The sequence below is a fragment of the Tenrec ecaudatus genome, chromosome 3 (genome assembly GCF_050624435.1).
Source record: "Tenrec ecaudatus isolate mTenEca1 chromosome 3, mTenEca1.hap1, whole genome shotgun sequence".
Lineage (NCBI taxonomy): Eukaryota > Metazoa > Chordata > Mammalia > Afrosoricida > Tenrecidae > Tenrec > Tenrec ecaudatus.
The window spans coordinates 216,966,951-216,990,056 of NC_134532.1; the positions used below are offsets into that span (position 1 = coordinate 216,966,951).

General features: G+C 50.9%; 1 protein-coding gene across 1 annotated transcript in view; it reads left to right on the plus strand.

Moving 5' to 3' along the window:
- Positions 1-23,106, plus strand: part of PDE6B (phosphodiesterase 6B) — a 56,567-nt gene that overhangs the window by 15,244 nt on the left and 18,217 nt on the right. Inside the window, exons 4-11 of the mRNA XM_075545035.1 lie at positions 16,260-16,400; positions 16,495-16,569; positions 17,282-17,346; positions 18,013-18,079; positions 18,278-18,325; positions 19,791-19,940; positions 20,166-20,309; positions 21,032-21,097. Coding sequence (XP_075401150.1) covers positions 16,260-16,400; positions 16,495-16,569; positions 17,282-17,346; positions 18,013-18,079; positions 18,278-18,325; positions 19,791-19,940; positions 20,166-20,309; positions 21,032-21,097 — 756 coding nt within the window. The remainder of the gene's footprint in view (positions 1-16,259; positions 16,401-16,494; positions 16,570-17,281; positions 17,347-18,012; positions 18,080-18,277; positions 18,326-19,790; positions 19,941-20,165; positions 20,310-21,031; positions 21,098-23,106) is intronic.

Genomic DNA, 23,106 nt, shown 5'->3' on the forward strand with positions numbered 1-23,106 from the left:
CTTTCTGTGGACTGGCTGCTCTAATCAGGAACATCGTCCTCAAGGCCTGGTGGGCCAGGATGTGCTCCACTCTCTCCTCCTCCCCCTTCATCTGTTCCCGTGTGCTCCGATCAGATATGTCCCTCTCCCAGAGCTGCAGATTCAATCCCATCCTTTGAAATAAATTCTTCTGGGGGAGGTGCAAGTGTTCACCTAGTAGATAGGATTGGGGCCGGCCCCTCAGACCTCTCCACTGGTTCCCTGCTCCATGCAGGCATGATACATTCACATCTTGGAGCACTGGGTTGAAGTCGTCCCTCTTTCCCTGTGGAGATATAAACAATACCCTCCTCTTGGGTGGGTTAGTACCCTGTGCCCCCATCACCCATTTATTTTTTTTCCTTTCCCCACCTCCTTTTTAGTTGGCTACCATATGTATTCCTGTATTTGGTCTGGTCCCTTCCAGATTACCTGGTCCTCACCCCAGGAATGTTTGTATACAGTAGCTTTTTCCTTATGCCCCTTTTGCATTTTTTTTTTAAAGCTTACCTCAGCGGACTCATGTTGTACTTGTCCTTTTGTGCTTGACCTACTTTGCTTAGCATGATTTCCCCAAGTTCTTCCCATGCTGCTATGTGCTTCATACGTTCATCACTGCTTTTTAGCAATGTGTAATAACTCCATTGTATGTATATACCACAGGCTTTTAATTCACTTGTCAGTTGATGGAAATTTGGGTTGTTTCCAACTCCTTGCAATTGTGAACTGTGCCACAATGAACACTGGAGCACAGATGTCTGGCCTTGGTTTGTTTCTTGCCTCTTCTGGGTATATTCCCAGTAGGGGAATTGCTGGGTCTTGTGGTTACTCGATTTCCATCTGTTTTAGATATCGCCAGATCGATTTCCATAGTGGCTGTACATACTTACAGGTACACCAGCAGTGGACCTCCAACACTTGTTACTTTCTGATTTTTTTAATTGGGCTATTTGTGAGGGTGTTAGGTGGTACCTCATTACTGTTTTAATTTGCATTTCTCTTATGGCTAAAGATCAGGAACATTTTCTCATATGTTTGTTGGCCATTCAGATTTCTGCCCCTGTGAAACTTCTGTTCAGGTCCTTTGCCCACCTCCTCAGTGGGCAATTAGTTTTTTTTCTCTTTGGAAGCTAGCAAAGTATTGTAGATTTTAGTAATAAGGCCTTTGTCTGATTTATCATTGATAAAGATGTTTTCCCAGTCCGTGAACTCCCTTATTAGTCTCTTGCTGAATTCTTTGGATGTACACAGGTGTTTTATCTTCAGTATATCCCATTTGTCAATTTGTGTCTCCTCTGTGTATTCCCTGTGCCAAAGTTCTCAAGTTGGTCCCAATTCCCTCATTGATGGCCCTAATAGTTTGGGGGTTAACTTCAAGGTCTGTGATCCACCTTGAGTTTATCCTTGTTCATGGAGTGAGATAAGGGTCTTACTTCATTTTTCTGCAGGTAAATATCCATTTTTTCCAGCACCACTTGTTGAAGAGGGCATCTGCTTCCAATTTGATATTTTTGGGGCCCTTATCAAAGATCAGTTGTCTGTATGCTGATGATTTTATTTCTGAGTTTTCAGTTCTGTCATTGTACCAATACCATGCGGTTTTGACAACTGTGGCTGCATAGTATGTGCTGAAGTCAGTAAAGCAAGCCCTCCCACTGTGTCCTTCTTCTTGAGGAGTTCTCTGTTAATCTGGGCTTCTTCCCTCTCCATATGAATTTGGTAATCAGCTTTTCCATTTCTTTGAAGAAAGAAGAGGGTAATTGTATCGGGATTGCATTAAACTTATATCGTGCCTTAGGCAGAATGGACATCTTGACTATATTGAGTCTTCCATTCCACGAACATGGGATAGTCTTCCATTTGTTAAGGTCACTCTTGGATTCTTGTAATAGTGTTCTGCAATTTTCCCCATCTAGCTTTTTTGTTCTTTTAGTCAGGTATATCCCTAGATATTTCCATTTGTGTTTGGCTATTGTGAAGAGTGCCACCTTTTTTATCTCCTCTTCTGTGGCTTTTTCCGAGGTGTATAACAGTCTGATGTACTTCTCTGTTTGTTGATGATCTTGTATCCTGCCACTCTGCCAAACTCCTCTATTGCTTCCAGTACTCCCCTTGTGGAACTTTTGGGATTTTCCATATATAAAATCATATCATCTGCAAATAACGATAGTTTCACCTCTTCCTTCTCCAGACAAATACCTTTGATGTCTCTTCTTTGCCTTATGCTGTTAGCTAAAACCTCCAGCACCATATTAAATAACAATGGGGACAACGGGCATCCTTGTCTGGTCCCCCTTTTCAGTGGGATTGTGTTAGTCTTTTCTCCGTTGACTAACACATTGGCTGTTAGCTTTTCATATATATCTTGTAATGTCTTGAGGAATTTTCCTTCTATTTCTAACTTCTCAAGTGTCTTAAACAGGAATTGGTGTTGGATGTTGTCAAATGCTTTGTCTGCATCTATCGATATTATCATGTGGTTCTTATAGTTTTTCATGTCAATATGACACATAATACTAATGGTTTTTCGCATTTTGAACCATCCTTGCATCCCTTGTATGAATCCCACTTGGTCATGGTGAATTGTTTGTTTTATATACTTCTGTATTCTGTTGGCTAGTATTTTGTTAAGGATTTTTGCATCGATGTTCATAAGGGAGATTGGTCTGTAGTTCTTGATTCTTGTGGGATCCTTGCCCGGTTTTGGTATCAGAGTTATACTAGCTTCATAGAAGGAGTTCAGGACGTTGCCATCTTTTTCTATGTTCTGGAAGAGTTTTTGTAGGATTGGTGTTAGTTCTTTCCTAAATGCTTGATAGAATTCTTCAGTGAAGCCATCTGGTCCAGGGGAGTTTTTTGTTGGTAATCCCTTGATAACCTTGTCTATTTCTTCTATTGCTATGAGTCTGTTGAGAGTCTTGAAATCCCTTGGGGACATTCTAGGGAGGGATTGTTTTTCCAAGAATTTGTCCATGTCTTCCAAGTTGTTGAATTCATTGGAGTACAATCCTTCATGGTACTGTGTATTTATCCTTTTGATTTCATTAGGGTCTGTTGTAATGACCCCTCTTTCATCCCTCATTCATGCTATTGAAATTTGTTCCCTCCTTTCTTTGGTTAGGTTTTCCAGATATCTGTTTATCCTTTCAAAAAAATCAACTTTTAGTGGCATTGATTTTTTCCATAGTTTTCTTATTTTCTCTCTCCTGAATCTCAGCCCTGATTTTTATTATTTCTTTTCTTTTGCTTTTAGTAGGATTGTCCTGCTGACTATGCTCTAGTTGTTGTTAATTTTGTGCCAGCATATCAATCATGAGTCTCTCTTCCTTTCTCAGGTGTGCGTGTATTGCTATGAAACTTCCTCTGATAAGTGCCTTTGCTGTGTCCCATAAGTTTTGGTACTTTGTGTGCTCATTCTAGTTGGTTTCTAGAAATTTCCTAATTTCATTTCTGATCTGTGCCAGAACACACTCCTTTTGCAGTAGAGAGTTATTCATCCTCCAATTGTTTGCTCTTGTTTTCTTCATCTTCCTTTTGTTGATTTCCAGCCTCATGGCACAGTGGTGAGAGAAAGAAAGGTCTGTATGACATCAATGTGCTCAAATTTATGTAGATTGGCCTTATGCCCCAGCATGTGGTCTATCTTCAAATATGTGCTATGTGGGCTTTAAAAGAATGTGATTTTTTTTTGTATTTGGATGAAAGGCTCTGTAAATATCTATCAAGTCAAATTGTCTAATTGTAGTGTTTAGATCTCTAGCCTTCTTGTTGGGTTTCTTTTCCTGTGATCTATCTTTCTCAGAGAGCGGTGTATTGAAGTTACCTACTATAATTGTTGAGGCTGTGATTTTTTTTTCATCTTTTGGATTGTTTGGTTGACGTATTAAGTGGATCTCTCATTCAGGGAATATATGTTTGCAATGTGTAGTGGTTCTTTGTCTACCATTCCCTTTGTCTCTTTTTATGGTTTGAACTTTGAGGTCAATTTTATCGGGGATTAGTATTGCAACTCCTGATTTTTTTTTTTGAATTGCTGTTTGCTTGGTATGCCTTTCTCCAGCCTTTGATTCTCAGCCTATTTTTGTCTGTAGCCTTGGGCTGTGTCTACTCTAGACAACAGATTGATGGGCTGTATTTTCTAAACCAGTCTGCTAGTCTCAGTCTTTTAATGCCTGAGTTAAGGCCATTGATATTCAGGGTTATTATCTCCATCTGCAGACTGTGTGATGTCATCTTATACCTTTTGTGTTGGGTGTTTTCCTACCTTCTTTTCTCATTAGTGTGCTGTGCGTGCACATGCGTGCGCATGTGTGTGTATCATTCTTGACTTCTTTCCATCCTTAAGCCAATGCTATCTTGGGGTCTGTTTTCCCTTTGTTGCCTTCTTGGTGAGGTTGTTCTATGTGGCGGTCTCTTATTTATGCTTGGTGAGTGTTGTTCTTCTGCCCATACTGGGTTGGCAAGGATCTTTTGTAGGGCTGGGTTTCTGCTAACGTATTCCTTGAATTCTTCCTTGTCTGAGAAGACTCTTACTTCTCCATCTATCTTGATCGATAATTTTGCTTGGTAGAGGATTCTTGGGTTTGCATTATTTTCCTTCAATTTTTGGAATATGTTACTACACTCTCTCCTCTTCTTCATAGTTTCTGCTGATAGGTCTGAGCATATTCTTATTTGAGAAACTTTATATGTTATTGTTTATTTTTCCCTAGCTGCTCTCATGATTTTCTCCTTTTCCTCAAAGATGGATAGTTTAACTATTATGCGCCTTGGTGACTTCTTCTTAGGTTTCAGTCTAGCTGGTGTTCTTTCAGCCTCCTGAATGGTTGCCTGGTTTTCATTCATTAAGCTGGAAAAGTTTTCCTCCAAGAATTCTCTCACTATTGTTGCAGATGACTTCTTTGCTATGTCTTCCTCTGGTAAACCAATAATTCTAATGTTGTTCCGCTTCATAACATCAGACATAGCTCTTAGGTTTTCTTCAGCTTCTCTGATGGTCTTATTAGATTTTTGTTCGCGTTTGTTAAAGTCTGCTTGGCTGTCCTCCAAGTCACTGATGCGGTTCTCTGCTTCCGCCAGTTGATTCTTGAGGTCCGTGTTTCTGCTACTGGTTTTTGTTATCCCCTCCCTAAGCTCCTGTATTTCCCTTTGGTGTATGGCCTTTATCTCCTCTATCATTTCATCCTTTTTCTGCATTGTTTTCTTCATATCCTGTATGACGCCAAGGAGCATTCTGAAAATTTCTTTCTGTGGCAGCTCAATGTCTGTTTCGTCTATGCATGTCATTATGTTCGGGACATCTTCTGTCATTGCTTTTTGTTTCTCCTGTTTTTTCTTTGAGGGTGTTTGTTGGGGCTGATGGCTGTTTGCGTTGCATTGTTATAGAGAAGCCAGGTGCCATTTTCCAGGAAGTCAAAGAGCCCTGTCTCTCTCTGAGAGACTTGTAGGAATGCTTCTTCGAACTGCCTACAGCTAATTTCACTATGGAATTAACCTACCACTTTATCCTCCTGTGGCTTCCCTCTCAGGGGAGTGCCCCAGAAGGCTGGTGGGTTGCCTACTTTGGTGTTTCAGAGGTTGGGAAGAGGTTCATGCAGCAGCTTGGAACGTTGAGGAGTGTTGGCCGAGCTACCTTAGGACTCCAGACACACAGGCAGGAATTCCCTATAAGAAGTTGGGCGGAGTATCCCTGGTGGAGGTGGGCAGGGCTTTCCCCAGCCTCAGGCTAGCTACACAGGGTGGAGCTCACCTAGCTGGACGCGGTGCAGGCATAAATGTTCTAGGCTAAGGGGAGTGGTATGGAGGTCAGCAGTGGAGTGTGAGAGAACAGGAAAGAGACACAGAGGAGAAAAAAATTAAAAGTAACTCCTGTGCTGGGAAATAGAGAAGAGAGGGAAACAAAAGTAACAATCTAGCTGAGCCACAATCCCAGAGGAGGCAGCAGCAAGTTGTTGCTGTGTTGAGAAAAAAACCTGGAACAGCCCTCTGGGACTGTGGGGGAATAGAGAGAAGAGAGGAAAACAAAAGTAACAATATAGCTGAACCCCATCCCTGCCCATGGGGCTACAAGGATTTAGTCCCTGCCTCGAGGCAGCAGTAAACTGTGGCTGTGTTGAGATTAAGTCCCGAGCACAGGCTTCAAATGGTCCAGGCTCCAGCAGACACAGTGGTGAGGCCAAGGTCAAGCCCTAGCCAGCCTCCACTGTGGGAAGCCTAAAGCCCCCAGCCCCTCAGAACCTTGTGTGTCTGTGCCTACTTATCTTTATGATGCTCCTCCTGTGGTCCAGCAGTGTTGAATTTCTCTCTAAGCAACTCTCCTGGGTTGAATTCTGTGGAGTTCCTCTGGTATGTGTTACTCCGTCACCATCTTCCCGGAAGTGCAAAGTCGTATTTTCTAGCGATCCTGCCTTTTGCTTCCAACTTTTGCATCCTATTCACCAGTAACACATATTTTCATTGCATTTTGATCCACTCCAGACACCTGAAGTTGGTAAATATATATTGCACTATTGTAATCTTTAATGTTGGACTAGCTTCGTAGACCTGAAATAATCCCACTTGACCCTCGGGGATCTGCCTTTTAAAACATGGTTGGTTTCAGTGTGCTAGTATTTTATTGAGAGTGTTTGAACCAAGATTCATTAATGAAAGGAATGCTGGCTGCACTACCAGTCAAACCCAAGGTCCACAGTTCAAACCCACCAGTTATTCCACAGGAGAAAGATGAGGCTGTCTGCCCTCGTAGAGATTTGCAAAGCTTCAGAAACCCTACATAGTGTCACCTGAGTCAAACTTGACCAATGGCAGTGAGTTGGGTTCATTAAAGACATTGGTCTGCCATGTTCATTTATTTCAATTCCCTTGTCTGGTTTAGGTATTAGAATCATAAAAACTCAAACTCATTGCTGTCTAGTCAATTCCGACCCACAGTGACCCTTATGGCTCTATGTAAAGACAACAAAAATGCTCACAACCGGACCACTAGGTTACATCATGATACATAGAGACAAGGTTGAAGTTGTCAAGGATTTCGTCTCACTTGGATCCACAATCAATGCTCATGGAAGCAGCAGTCAAGAGCTGGAAGCTTGCGCTGCGTTGGGTAAATCTGCTGCACAGGACACGGTGGGACTGGCCCAGTGGGTATCGAGACTGTCGCTCTTTATGGAAGTACTCTGTTTGCTTCTATTTATGAAAACGATTGTAGGAAATTGGTATTATTTCTTCTTACTGTATATTTGAATCCATCAGTGAAACCACCAGAGTCTAGTGGTGTCGGGTTTTTGGGGTTTTTTTTTGGAAGATTATTACTTATGGGTTTAACGTCTTTCATAGTTACAAATACATTCAGAAGATCTGTTTCTCCTTGCTTTCAGAGAGATTTTAGATGAGGCAGATCACATTTTGCTTGGGTTTGGGTTGGTAGTGCCCTTCAAGGATTTGGGCCATTTTATCTACGTTACTAAATGTTGGTGGGCACAGAGCTGTTGATAATATTCCATTATTATCCTTTCAATAGCCAGTGACCCCTGTGTTATTTCTGACAGTCGTCATTTGTCATCTTCCTCTCTTTGCTCCGTTGCCCTGGCTAGAAATCTCTTACTTTTCCTCATCTCTTAAGGGACCAGCTATTGCTTTTGTTAATTTCGGCTATTGATTTTTTTTCTCATTTATTTCTGCTTTAATTCTTATTGTTATTCTTATGCGAGCTTCAGGCCTGAATCGTTCTGTTGTTGTTGTTGTTGTTGTTTTCAGGAGCCAGCGAGTCAGCTCTGATCCATGTCCACCCCAGGGAGCAACACAACAAAACACCAGCTGGTTCTGCACTGTCCTCAAGATCACTGCCGTGTTGGGTCCACCATTGCAGGCACTGCGTCAGTCTGTCTCAGTGAGGGTCTCCCTCTTTTTTGCCGACCTTCTACTTTGCCAAGTCTAATGTCATATTCCAGGGACTGGTCTCTCCCAGCAACACGTCCAAAGCATATGAGACAAAGTCTCACCATCTTTGCATCTAAGGATGTTCCTGGCTGTACTTCTTCCAGGGCACATTTGTGAGGTCGTCTGGAAGTCCATGGTGCATTCAATATTCTTCACCAGCACCGTCATTCCAATGCATCCTTATTCTGGGTCCTCTGTATTTACTGTCCACTTTGACTGCCAACAAGGCCATTGACCACACCATGGCTTAGATCTGCTCAAAATGACAACATCCTTGCTCTTCAACCTTAGAGGGATCTTGTGCAGCAGATGTGCCCGAAGCAATAATATGTCGCTTGATTTCTTGATGGCTGCTTTCACGAGCACTGAGATCTGACAATGTTCATAAGGTGTCAATGGCTAAACCTCAGAAGTGGACAGTCTGGTCTTCTTTGCTAATCTGGTCTAAGCTGAAAGCTCTGCTGAAACCTCTTCACCTTGGCTGACCCTGCTGGTGTGTAACATACCCATGACAGAACATCCGGCACCACCGCAATCCACCAGCCCCAACGGTAGGAGGCACTAACAGACAAGCTGGTGTGACTTTGATGATTTCCTTAGTATTGTTCCAGTATGGTAAACAGCAGCTCGGTTGATTTATTTCAGACCTTTCTTCTTGTTAAACATGTCATTGAGTACTAAAAGTCCCTCCCCTTACCATTGTTTTCACTGCATCCCACAATTAAAAATAAAATTTTATTGACCTATATTTCGCATACCCTACATTCCAGGAGTTGGGTCATATTAGGAAGAGTTGTACAATCATCACTACAATCAATGATAGAATATTCTTTCCCGTACTCACTGTCACTAGCTCCCCATTTGCCCCAACCTCCAGGTGCCATCGAGTCAGCTCTGACCCATCGCAACTCTGTGCACAACAGAATGCAACACTGCGTGGCCCTGCGCCATGCTCACCATTGTCCCTGTGCCGGACGGAGCCCCTTGATGCAGCCAGTGCCCATCCATCTGGTCAAAGGCCTTCCTCGTTCTTGCTGCCCCTCCACTTTGCCAGCTATGATGTCCCTCTCCAGGGACTGGTCTCTCCTGACAACAGGTGCAAAGTTTATAAGCAGTCTTGTCATCCTTTCCTGTAAAGAGCATCCTGGTCATCTTCCAATACAGATCCGTTTGTCCTTTAGCAGTCCATGGTGCTTCCGATAGTCTTCTCCTGCACCAATCAAATGCATTGATTGTTCCACGGTCTTCCATAGTCAATGTCCAACTATCACGCACACACACGATGCAATGGAATACACCATGGCTGGAGTCAGGTGCATCTTAGTCCTCAAAGTAACGTCCTCGCTCTTCAATGCTCTAAAGAGGCCTTGTGCGGTAGATTGACCTCATGTGATACATCTTTCGATCTCTTGACTGCTGTTTCCTTGAGCATTGATTGTGGATTCAAGCAAGACCAAATCCTTGACAACGTCAACCTTTTCTCCATTTATCATGATGTGACCTATTGGTCCAGTTGTGAGGATTGGGGTCTTCCTGACACTGAGTTGTCATCCACGCTGAAGGCTGCAATCCTTGATCTTCATCAGCAAGGGCTTCAAGTCCTCCTAACTTTGAGCAAGCAAGGCTGTGTCGTCTGCACAGCACGAGTCATTCATCAGCCCTCCTCCAATCCTGATGCCACATCTTCTTCATAGAATCCAAGCAGCCCTCTGAGTGAGGCATCAACTAAGCCCACATCAAAGCACACCCTCCTGTGTGATCCAAAGGTGATCTAACCAAATCCAAATGTGACCTAGGGAAAAGTATCAGGGCTTAAATTTTGAACACTCAATTTTGTAGAAGGAGATAGAGGAAGCCCCACATCCATCTGCATGGTATCCAGTCTGATTAAGCCTCTGGCAGATCCTCTCTGGCCACAGGAGAGGGATTCGAACAGCTTTACCCTCACACAGAAGGTATTGTAAACTTGATGGTGGTGGATCCAGCCCTGGGGTAATAGGATACTTGGCCAGTTGACCTCCCTGAATTTTCTCTAGGCTCAAATATTTCTTGCTTGGTCCACGACAGAAATTTCTTCTCTGGATTTTTAAATATTGTTGGTGGTCTTGTGTACTCTTTGTTTTCATTTTTATCTTCTTTGTGTGTCTGAGTATGTTCATTAAGCAATAAGATCATTCACCTGGCGTCATAGTAAGCAGTCTGTTAGCACAGTGGCTGTGTCCATTTGGTTCTCTCCAGTGCCAGCTGCTGGCTCGATTCTATGTCAGACCCTTTGAGATGCAGGATGGATCTTCCTTCCCAGTCACTGAAAATGGTGCTCATAGAAAACCAGGCACTGCAGGAGGAAGCAGGGCAGAAGGGTGATAAAACTGTGCTGTGAATTCAGTCCATCAGAATATGAAGGAAGAAAATCTCGCAGGCTGCGGAAGCCTGGAGTTTGTCGGGAGAGGCAATGCAGAGCGCCATAGATGCACCAACGAAGGCGGGGTCGGGCCAGGCTCCGTGCGCGTGCGCACCACGTTCTCTGCGCCCCAGGTCTTGCTCACAGCGGCGTCCAGTGAAATGGGCTATTTTTATCTTTATATTTTTTTGTTTCTGTTTCATTCTGGTTTTTATTGTTTCTGTTAGGTCTCCCAGTTTACGAAGCACAGAGGAGTGGATGCATAGAGGCAGTCACTGATGCAGTGATTTATGGGGTTGGGGAGTAGGCTGGGTGGGGAGAATTGGGGGCAAACAATGGATGCAGGAGGGGGAGGGAGCCCTAGAACAGATTGTGACAATGGTTATACAAGTCTTCTTAAAAGCCATTTAGCTATGGAAGTGTATGATATGGGATTATCACAACAAGAACACCACTAAAATAAAAGTTTAAAACAGACCCCGCACTTGGCCAGTGGTTGCCGTGGGTGGAGGAGGAAGAGTTGTTGCTTAGGGGTCACTGGCGAATATTAATGGTGGTGGGATCACGTGGGAAAGGATTCCACTAATGGGGTACACAGGAAGAGTCTCATCAATGGCACTGAATGTTACAGGTGGAAGTTGTGGAATTGGAGAAGGCTTTCTTCTGTGTTTTGCCAGGATTTTAAAAAATAATTAAACAGCAATGAGTATGCGGAAGCAGATGTTCTAAACTCGATTGTCATAATGAAAAAAAAGAAAGAAATTAGTTCAAAAATATCCAATTAGAAAAATAAGACCACAGCCCACAGAAAAACTCTGTTTTTCATTTTCATTTAGCTGAAAAGTGTTGCTTAATTCCTGCTGCAACTTTGTCTCTGGTCCCTGTGTTGTGCAGAAGTGTGTTGCTTGCTCTCTGAAGGGGTGAGGGGGTGTGATTTCGAGTCTCCATCCATTGAGCTCTAAAAATAAATTTTCTGTTACTTTCCGTTTGCTAAGGGGTGTTTTGTAGCCCAGAACGTGGCCCCGGCTTGGTGGGTGAGAAGGATCTGTGTTGTGCTATTGACGATGAGCGATTTTATAAATGGCCATGAGATCTGGGGGATCCACGATGCTACTGGGCCTTCCAACCCCCTTATTGATTTTCTGCCTGCTGCATCTATCAGTCATCCAAGGAGGGGTATCGAACTCTCCACCTGGAGTCGTAGACGCTTCCCTTCCCCTTGCAATTCTGCCCACTTCTCGCTACAAATTTGGATGCCCTGTTGATGGGCGCGCGCGTGTTAAGTTACATCTCCTCGGAGAATGGGCCCCTTTATAAGGATATCGTGAACCTTCCCAATCCCAGCTGGCTCTCCTCATCCCACTGTCTGAACTTCTGTAGCGCTCCACTCGCTTTCCGCTGGAAAGTGGATTCCAACTCACTGCCACCCCCTATTCCAGAGGACTACCGCCCTGTGGGTTTCCAAGACTGTGCGTCTTTGTCGTTGTGGCTAGGTGCCGATGAGTTGGTTCTGACCCGTGGCCATCCTCTGTACAACAGAACGAAGCCCAGCCAGTCCTGCGTCGCCCTCCCCATTGTTCTTAGGTTGGAGTCCACTGTTGCAGCCACTGGGAAGATTCATCTTGTCCGGGGCCCCTACTACCAAGCATGATGCCCTTCTCCAGGGACTGGTCTCTCCTGGTAGTGTTCAAAGCATGCGAGACGCAGTCTCACCATCCTCGTCTCTAAGAGCACGCTGGCCGTACCTCTTCCAAGCCGGATTGGTTTGTTCTTTTGGCAGTCCATGGCACCTCCGATGTTCTCCTCCAGCACCATGATTCAAATGCATCCACTCCTCTCTGGTCTTCCTGGTTCAACGTCCAACTTGCATGTGCACAGGAAGTCACTGAGAGCACCGCAGCTCGTGCCAGGCACACCTCAGTCCTCAAAGGAACGTCCTTGCTCTTCAGTCTTCTAAAGGGGTCTTGGGCACCAGATTGACCTAATGCAATACGTCTTTTGATCTCTTGACCTCTGATTCCATGAGCATTGATTATGGACGCCAAGCAAGACAAAATCCTTGACAACTTCAACCTTTTCTCCATCTATCACGATGTTCCCTGTTGGCCAGTGGCGAGGATTTAGGTCATCCTGACACTGAGTCGTCATCCGTAGAAAAGGCTGCAGTCCTTGATCTTCGTCAGCAAGGGCTTCGAGTCCGCCTCGCTTTCAGCGAGCAAGGGGGGACAGCCTCGTCTTTCTCCCTCCTAGTGATTGGTGTTTTCTTACTCCTGAACTTGGAGTTAACCATCCCACTATGCCCCCATCCATCTGTGACTAGTAACAACATCCCTCAGTGACTAGTAACCCCATCTCTCGGTGACTAGGTTTAGCATGGTATATATTTCTCTGTCCCTCTACTTTATTATGTTTCTAGATTCTGATCATACACTTGATTAACTTAATTCAATGCCCCCCACCTTGCTATTTGAGAAACACGGAAGAAGGTGAGGATGCTTTGAGGATGAGCCAGGAGGTCGGAGAGTGAATGGGGTGGGAGAATTGTTAAACGGAGGTAAAATTTACATGATATAAAATGAGAGTGTACAAGCCAGCGGTACTCAGCACAGTCACCCCTTTCGGTAGCCAGCACCCAGATCTACTTCCATAAGGAAGCCACCCTCCACAAAGGAGCCCCTGAGCGCATCAGTCACTCCCCACTCCCCTACTCCTGGCAACCATCAGTGTGCTGTGTGTCTCTGTGGAATTGTCCTGTGAGGAGTTTTCAGACAGATGGCACCATGCAATAGCCTTGCACTGCTTCAAGGGCGGTGAGGATGATGTGCGGTTCCTCCTTCTTGTTCCCTGCTGTCATTCACGTCTCTCACCCCTATGCTGCATCATCGTTAGATGCCATCAAGTCGATGTGGACTCATGTGACCCCTGTGATGGGTTTACTCGGCTGTCATCTTCCTGGGAGCATGGCACCAGGTCTTTCTCTCCCAGAGCTCTTAGGTGGGTTGGAACTGACAACCTTTCTGTTAGCACCAACGCATTTCAGCCATTGCACCACTAAGGTCCCTTTCATGTGCCCGAAGCAAATAATATGCTATTGCTATTGGTGCTCGGGGAGCCCTGGTGGCCTAGTGGTTCTGCTTTGGGCTGCTAACCGCAAGGTCAGCAGTACAAAACCACCAGCCGCTCCACAGGAGAAGCACAGGGCTTTCTACTCCCACAAAGAGTTACAGTCTCTGAGACCCACCTGGGGGCAGTCCTTCACTGTCCTCGAGAGGCACTAATGAGTTTGGGATCAGTTCAGTGGCAGTGAGTTTGGCATGGGGTTTATTATTATTGCTTTCGTAGATTTTTTTTTTGGCGCCTGTTTCTTCTCATTTGGGGCCATGCCCCATCAGTGAGGAAATGAAGGTCCCAAGGCTTTGCTCCCACAGGCTTGACTCTGTGACGTCACTATGGTCGATTGTACTTTGAGCCTTCTGCCCTCAGGGGCTCCTCTCCTGGCACGGTCTCTGACAGTGTCCACCAGGTTCTCAGTAGCTGGCAGCGTTTTGACGCTGTCCACGAGGGTTTCAGGAGCAAACTCCGCTGGAATGGACTGCCAGTTCCTTCCTTTCATCTCTTCTGAGTCTGGGGGCCCCACTGAGACCTGTACGCTGGTGACTGCCGGTGTTTGAGCCTGCATGGACATCGCGTCCACCCTCATGGCGGCACAGAAGCCACCGCAGTAGGACAGACGGACAGACAGGTGGCAGAAAGAATCCCCAGGGTCGCTGTAACAATAGGAGTGAGCCCACATCCCACCACTCCAGGAGGGAGCCTGTGAGCAAGAGCCAGTGGTGCTGAAGGAAGAAGCCCACGCTGCCCGCAAAGCTTCAGCCAAACGCAAGGCTCCAGGAATGGATGGAATGCCGGCTGAAAGTTCCCGCAAGCTGAAGCTGCACCGGAAGCAGGAATGTGGAAGACAGCTAGCTGGCCAGGGACTGGAAGAGATCCGTATCTGTGCCCGTTCCAAAGAAAGGTGACCCATCCGAACGCTCAGATTATAGAACAAGAGCATCGATGTCTCATGCATGCATGCACACTCACACAAATAGGGCATGTCCATGCTCATGTGCACATGCATGCATACACACTCACACAAACAGAGCATGTCCACGCTCATGTGCACATGCATGCATGCACACTCACACAGAGCATGTCCATGCTCGTCTGCACATGCATGCATGCACACTCACACAAACAGAGCATATCCACGCTCATGTGCACATGCATGCATGCACTCACAGCCACTGACAGGTGCACATGCACACATACACATGTGTAGTCATGATATACACAGGTATGCGCGTGTGTTCTTGCACCCACAGACTCACACGAGCACACAGCCATGCCCTTCATGCTGGTGAGAGGATCTGCGCTGACAGATCCTCAGTGGACCGTGATTGCCAGTCCCCCACAGGGCACGTGAGATTCACACACACACACACACACACACACACACACACACACACACACACACCCGTCCATGAGCTGGACCCTGTGTGTTCCTCCCACTCCCGCTCTCAGAGCCATGGGGTTCTGTTGACTGTGGATGCAGTGTGGGCACTCGGTGTCAGTAGTGGGTGCTTTCACCAGCCCTCGCCGGCTGGCTGATGTGGTTCCTGGTCAGGAGGAGCACTGATGGCATGCTGAGCTGCCATCCAAGAGGTCAGCAGTTCAAAACCACCAGCTGCTCCTCTGGAAAAAGACTCTGCTTTCCACTCCCATGAAGTGTGACCGTCTCGGAACCCCCCGGGGGCAGATCCACCCCATCCTGTAGGGTTGCCGTGAGCCGGCATGGGCTCCGTGGCAGTGAGTGTAGGGCGGCCACGGGTAGGAGGAGTCGTGGAGCCAGCATGTGGAGGGTGGATCAGAAGCCCCCGTGCAAGAGGGGCGTGAACAGCACTGAAGGTGAGGGGCCGGGTCTCCAGCTCCCAGTGAGACCAGAATCTCAGTGGCTGACGCACGGGGACGTTGAGGACAGAGATGCCCAGGGCACTGAGCTCTCCCAGGATGGTGGCATGGGGGAGTAGACCAGAAGTCAGAGGCCAAAGTCGTCCTGCCTCGGTGAGGGCTGGCAGTGGACGTGTCCAACATAAACTCCACCCTCCCCATAGGGGCGGCATGGAGGGCAGAGAGGGGCCTTGTCTGAAGGTGGGTGTGGGTGGGAGCAGGACTCGGCCCCCCCTGCAGAGGGGCATGACTGTGGGCACGGGAGTGTCTTCTGGATGCTGGGGGACAGAGCCCCCTTTCACAGCAATGGACACAGGAATCAGCAGAGGATCTCAGGGAGGGAACGGCAGGGAGGGATCCTGAGGGAGGAAGCCACGGCAGAGGCCAAGGTCTGGGTGCGGGGACAGCACTCTGCGCGGGGGTCTGTGGCACCCTCAGAGGCACGGGTGAGCGAGCATTATGGCGGTGGGTGGCCTGCAAACCAGAGAATCAGGACTCCAGTGTAGAGGGGTGCAGGGAGCTCCCGGGAGAAGACCCCAACCCTGGCCAACACTCAATCAGTGATGTCCCGGGCCATCAACAGCCACTGCCAGACTCAGTGGCCTGGACTGGTGGACACCAGCAGCTCAGATGACCATAACTGGTCAGTGGGGCTGCATGGTCAGAGCTTTGTGTTCCAAGCTCCTGGCAGTCATTCATTCATCGCTTCACCGGCCCCACGCCAGCAGCCGCCTGCTGTCCTCACCGCCCAGTGGGGTTCTGGGGCCCTCGGGGGTGACGGGCTGTGGGTGGGCACCCAGTACTGGAGGCTCGAAGGGCCATGGCCGGGCCCAGCATGGCCCCCTTCCCTCGGCCAGGCCGGTTGGGCAGGTGTGTCTGCATGTGGCCATGGCAAGTGTGCCCCCCTCCCCAGGTGCTACTGTGGTCGGCCAACAAGGTATTTGAAGAGCTGACGGACATTGAGCGGCAGTTCCACAAGGCCTTCTACACAGTGCGGGCCTACCTTAACTGCGACCGGTACTCTGTGGGACTCCTGGACATGACCAAGGAGAAGGTGCGGCCCGGCGCGTCCCCTGGGGGCTCTCGCCCACCTCACCCAGATCCCAGGCAGCGCCAACCACTCCTTTCTGCCCTCCTCCTCCACCCAGGAGTTCTTCGACGTGTGGCCTGTGCTGATGGGGGAGGCCCAGCCGTACTCCGGGCCCCGCACGCCCGATGGTCGGGTGAGTCCGGGTAGAGCAGGCCCTGGGGCCCCTTGGCTCCAGCTCTAGGGATGGAGAGGCACGTCCAGCTCAATCTCTGGCTGGGGGCAGAGGGGAGGGGTGGGGAGGAGGCATGGAAGTGGGACAAGGAGGTGGGCAGCCCCCAGCCAGCCTGCCTGTATCTCAGACTCTGGCCCTGGGGGTATGGTCAGCTGACTCAGTCACTGGCCTACAGGTCATGGCCAGCATTCACATTGGGGGCGGTGCCCCTGCTGCCCCACCCTTCAGTCTTCCTGACATCTCTCCCCGGTGGAATGTGTGTGTGTGTGTCAGGGAAGTGTGTGTGTGTGTGTGTGTGTGTCGTGTGTGTGTGTGTGTGTAGCTGTGGGGGGGCTGTGATGTACTCTGTGTGTGTTGTCTGGGTAGTGTGTGTGGGTGTGTGTGTCTGTCATTACATATGTGTGGGCATGGTTGGTCAGTGGGTTGTATATCCAGGTGGTGTGTGTCTGTGTATGTGTATAGTATGGGGGCTGGACTATGATAGTGCTCATGTGTGTGTCAGGGAGGGGTGTGTGTGTGTGTGTGTGTGGTGTGTGTGTGTGTTTGTGTGTGTGTGTGTGTGTGTGTGTGTGTAGGCGGCGGGGGGGGACTGTGATGGTGCTCATGTGTGTCCGGGTGGGGAGAAGGGTCTCCCCAAGAACCCCCTTAACACCCACCACGTGTCCTTTCTCAGGAAATCATTTTCTACAAAGTCATTGACTACATCCTCCATGGGAAGGAGGACATCAAAGTCATCCCGTAAGTGGCCAGGCTCCCGCCAAGGCTCTCAGGGGACCGGGCCAGGGGAGTGCTGGCCCCGAGTTCTTAGGGAGGAGGCTGAGGAGATGGAGGGGACAGGGCTGCCTGTCCAACAGTTACTGACCACTGGGGCCCTCAGGCCAGGAGGAGTGGGAAGATCCGGTTGGTGGGGATGGGGGATGGGGGGACAGCACAGCTGGTGGAGGGCAGGGCAGGAGGCCACTCCTAGGGACACTGAGAAAGGCGACCAGCCCTCCCCAACCCACATCAGCCAGTCAGTGCCCCATCCTGCAGGCCCCACTGGGGACTGGGTACAGGGCAGGCCAGACCCACAGACCTCAGAGGGTAGGCACACAGCCATTTGGCCTCCAGTGAGGGACCAAAGGGGCTATGCTGTTAGGAGCACCAGCCTGGGCAGCCCCCAGGAGGAAGGAGGCAATAGCTCAGACACCCCCCAAGACCCTCTGGCCGCTGCTTCTCCTGAGGACTCCCACAGTCCACCAGCCTTGTCCTTCCACCGACAGCTCTCATGCCCTGCTGCCCCTGAGCCCAGAATGGGAAAGAGCCGCTAAGCACACACATACACACACACACACACACACACAACTAGCACACACCTAACCACCCAAGTGCCTGGTCCATCAGACCCTTTGAATCTCTCCCCAGGACACCCCCGGCCGACCACTGGGCCCTGGCCAGCGGCCTGCCAGCCTATGTGGCAGAAAGCGGCTTTGTGAGTTCAGCTGAGGGCCTCGCTCTGACCCACCGCCTCACGCCTGCCCCTCCCGGAGCCCGCCCCTGTGCCCGCCGGCCCTCGCCGCCCCCACCCCTCCCCCCCACTTTGTCTGACCTAGGCTGGGATCGCCTCCCAGAATCGGCCTGCACCACGTCGACTGCGTCCACTGAGATGGTCTTTCTGCTCCTCTTTCAGATCTGTAACATCATGAATGCCGCGGCCGACGAGATGTTTCAGTTTCAGGTATCTGTCAACGCCCCAGTAGCAGGTGTCGTTTTCTCGGGACGACAGGCGCTGGGGTTGGAATAGCGCTTGCGGCCTGAGAACACATGCGGAGAATCCCAGCGGCTGACAACAAAGTGCATGGAGTTCAGCTGTGAGGGTCGGTGGGGGCTTGGCAGGTCCTGGCAGGGCTTGGCAGGGGCTCCGCTCATCCTGGTGGAGCTCAGCTGGGACTCAACTAAGACCAGCCTGAAGCTCCTGGAATGAAGGTCTCCAGAGCAGATGATCCGTTTGATATTCCCCAGTTCCTGCACACTGTGTTCCGTCTCACTGAGGATGGCCCACCACTCTCCCCACCTCCGCCCTGCGGGTCCTGTTTCCATCCCTCCTCCTTTCCTGACCTTCTGAACTTGGGCCTTGGGTAGTAGCTGGAGCTCCTGAGGCCTAAGGGGTGGGTACCTCACCAGTGCTATTGCTCCCCCTGGTCCATCTGTCTGTTTGTTTGGGGCTCAGGGCTGAGCTTGGCAGATCCTAACTGCGGGACTCAGCTGGTCTGGGCTGGGCATGGCTGGGTCATGGCTGATCTTGGCAATGGGGCTCAGCTAAGCTTGGCTGGGTCGTGGCTGGTCTTGGCTATGGGGCTCAGCTAAGCTTGGCTGGGTCGTGGTTGGTCTTGACAGTAGAGGTTGGCTGGGTTGGGCTTGGCATGACTGGGTCAGGACAGATCTTGGCTATGGGGCTCCACTGTTCTGAGCTGTGTCTGGCTGGGTCATGGCTGATCTTGGAGATGAGGCTCCGCTAGTCTTGGCTGGGTCATGGCCTATCTTGGCTGTAAAGATTAGGTGGTCTGGGTCACAGCCCTTTTTGACTTTGGGGCTCAGCTGATCCTAGCTGGATCTGACTGGGCCAGACTGCAGACTGAGTCCCGCGGTAGGTTCCAATCTGACCAACGTATTTCTATCTGGGGATATATGGCCATGCGATGGGGCAGGCTCTTTCCTGGGGGCCGAAGTGGGTCCACTGGAACTGTGTTTAAGCGCGCTCCACCTCTGAGGGCCTCCTTGAGAAGCTGGTCCGCTCCTGCACATTACTGGCCAAGTCCAGCATCCATGGGCCAGGAGGCCACGTGATCCCAATGCCAAATGAATAGTTGAGTCCCACATCGCTCAGCTATGGCGAATTCTCAGCCAGCAACAAGCAGCTCAACCACATGCGGGGCCCGTCTTGGAGTGGAGCCTTGCCTGACTGTCCAGCACACACATCCATGGAGCTGGCCCTGGTGGGAAGCTCCCCCCACCACCCACCCAGTGGAGCACCCACATCCCAGAACGCCCACAGGGAAACCTCACCTGCCAGGAGGGCATGGAGAGCCAGGAGCGATAGCCCAGTCGTCCCCGTTGGCATTGGCGGGAGGCATCCAGGGAGTCTCCTCGCTTTGGGTGGGAAGCCCTGGCCAGGGGCTGTGTCTGATGACCCGTCCCTGCAGGAGGGCGCCCTGGACGACTCGGGCTGGACCATCAAGAATGTCCTGTCCATGCCCATCGTCAACAAGAAGGAGGAGATCGTGGGGGTCGCAACCTTCTACAACAGGAAGGATGGGAAGCCCTTCGACGAACAGGATGAGGTGCTCATGGAGGTAAAGCCTTGCCCACAGCACGGGGTGGCACGGGGGGCAAGGCAGACGCCACCCTACCTTCCTGTAAGCCACCGGGCCCAGCGGGAGGTCCGGGGAGAGCGGGGGCAAGGAAGAGCCCAGGAGGAACCTCCCTCCGATGGGCACCCTGTGTGCAGGGACGCAGGGCCTGGCAGGAGGTCGTGCAGGTGAGTGTCAGGGGACACTGTTCCCGTTTCCGCCTCGCAGTCCCTGACCCAGTTCCTGGGCTGGTCCGTGCTGAACCCCGACACCTACGACAAGATGAACAAGCTGGAGAACCGCAAGGACATCGCCCAGGACATGGTCCTGTACCACGTGAGGTGTGACAAGGACGAGATCCAGGAGGTCATGGTATGCCCCCACCCCCACCTTGAGGGGTCACCCGGCAGTTAGGACACAGCCCTGGGCCTGGGGTTCCCACATGTCTCTGTCCGACCCAGCATGAGTTTCTTCTCTGAGCCTCCCTTTCCGCCCCGGTGATACGGGCTGCCTGGTTGGGAGAGGTGAGCACTCCGTCAGCCCCCCAGTAAGCGCCCAGAGCCTCAGAGACAGGAACCCACAGGGAGCTAGAGGTTCTGGTTAGACTGTCCCAGGGCGGTGTCTGTCCTCTGTGGCCCAGCTGCAGACCACCGCCCATGGGAACTGTTGAAGCCGCCGTCCTGCCCAAGGAGGGCTTGGGTCACAGAACCTCCTCTAGAGATGGGAAAACCAGAGACGAAGCCGCCCCAGTATGGAAGTGTTGGGGACACCTTATGTGAGCACCCTAGTGTCCCCACCGAGCCCACTCCCTGGATCTGGGCCCCAAAGGACACCCCGAAGAGGGTGACCTAGATTCTTCCAGGAGAGACCCGGCGCCCATCAGAGTGGGTGCAGGAGCCCAGAGGCTCTTGGAGGCGCTGACCAGGCAGGGTGGGGAGGAGCTGTGACTCGGGGTCAGGGTCGGAGCGGGTGCCCGGCTAGAGCAGAGTCCACCGCGCCCTCCTGGAGGAAGGAGGGCATTCGTGCTGGGCCCACACCTGGCCGTGGACCCTGTGACTCCGCCGCCTGATGGCACACCTGCGGTCCTCTGCCAGCCCACGCGGCAGCGCCTGGGGAAGGAGCCGGCCGACTGCGAGGAGGAGGAGCTGCAGGCCATCCTGGTGAGGAGGCTGACTGCCCTCCGGGCCGGCTGGACGCTCCCGACACTCCCGGGCTGGACGCTGGGGTGGGGAGGGGTATAGGCGGGGGGGGGGGGTGGACGGGACCTCGCCATCCTCAGGAGAGCAGGGTGTTCTTTGAGCTTGGAGAGCCATCGTGTGAGTGTGAGTGTGTGTGTATGTGGCTGCGTGTTGTCTGCACCTCCACTGAACCATGTTGCACCATGGGAAGTGGGTCTCAGGGTGTCTCTCCTACGGGAGAAGCAACTGGAGGTCCACACTGCTGAGCGCACCTCTTCAGTGACTTGACTGTCCCCGATCCCCAGTACTTTAGTCTGGAGGGGGGGCACAAGACGTGTGTTTTCCCCGGGAAAGAAGTCGCCAGGTGCCCGCAGCACCCAGTGCTCTTGTGTGTGCATATGTGTGCATGTGCGAGAGTTGCTGTGTGTTTGTGCGTGTGCCTGCACACGCTTGTCTGTGGTGTGTCTCAGAGCACATTGCCTCTGCAGACACTGGGCCACCTCAGCAGCGCCAGCCATCTTCCTGCCTCGGCCAGAGCCTCCCGTGTCTGTGGGCCTCGGTGAATGGGCTTTGACTAGGCGTCTGCAGGCAGAGACAAGCCTTCCGGGCAGTCAGCCCACAGTCTGTGTGTGCCTGCGTACAGTAGGGCCGCACTCATGTCTGCGTGTCCTTGTCTGCACCCCACCCACGTGTGTCCCCACGCACCGTGTGTCCAGCCCCGTGTGTGTATGTACCTGTTTTTGATGGTGTCTCGGCATGAGCTTGTATATCTGTATGTGCACGCTGTATCCATGCGTGTGGGTCTGTTTCTATGTGTGTCTGAGGATCCGTGCGTGGCCTGGCTATCCATGTGTGTCTGTGCCTGCATGTTCATGCATGTGCCCGTGTGTCTGCATGTGTGCCTTATATATTCTGTGTGTGCCTGTGTGCCCAGGTGCTGTGTTTCCATGGACAGCCCCTGGGTGTCTGTGTATCCGTGGGTTCGGGTTGTTTTCCACGCTGGGAAAGTGTAATTAAAAACAAAATTTATTCCTGGCTCAGAAACCCACACTAGACTTCCTGCCGCCTTCCCCGTGCCGGCTCCCAGCGCCCCTGGGTTTCTGAGACTGTATCTGTTTACGGGAGTAGAAAGCCCGGTCTTTCTCCAGAGGAGCTGCTGGTGGTCTTGAACTGCTGGACATGCGGATCAGACAGGTCTGCCCTATTCTACAGGGTCACCGTGGGTCAGAATCGACTCGGTGGCAGGGAGGTGTTGTTGAGTGATGGGTCACAGGCAATCAACTAAAGAGACTGCAAAGGGTGCGAGGAATTCTTACTCTCATGTCGCTCCTGGTGCACAACGCTTCACGTTGCTCCTGAGCTGAAATTGCTCAGGTTGCAGAATCTGTGTGGCCTGAGCCCCGGAGCGATGCCAGCCTCCTTGCAGGGCACTACGGCGTCAGGGGGAGTGGGCCCTGGGGCTGCACGTCAGAAGAGAGGGTGCTTGTTAGGCCCTGGGAGAAGCAATTGTGGTTTACACAACCGTGGTGCCACGCTGGACCGAGAGGACAGTGACGGAGGTCCTGAAGTCAACACGAAACAGTGTGGGATGGGGGGGGCGGGGGGGTGGCTCGCATTGCATCCGCCCTTACAGTAACCCCGTGCACTTAGGTAACGAGGCATGTGTGTGCACTGTACATGTGTGTGTGCCGCGATGTCACGTGTGTGCTCTGTGTCCACCTGTGGCCTGCGATGTGTGCCTGGGTTTCCCTGCATGTGACCGTGCATGTCCACTGACTATCCCTGTGTACCCAGGTGTGTCCCTGCTGCTATCTCTGTGTGCCTAGGTGTATCTTTGTGTGCCTTTTATGTGCATGTCCGTAGCGTGTGATTTCGTGTGTCCTTGGCCATGTCCTTTTGTCTGCCCACATGGGCGAGTCCCCTGGCAGGGGGACACCAGGCGGGAGATAATGGGGGGGAGGCTTGTGGCCTGAGCAAGCAGGGTCTGCGAG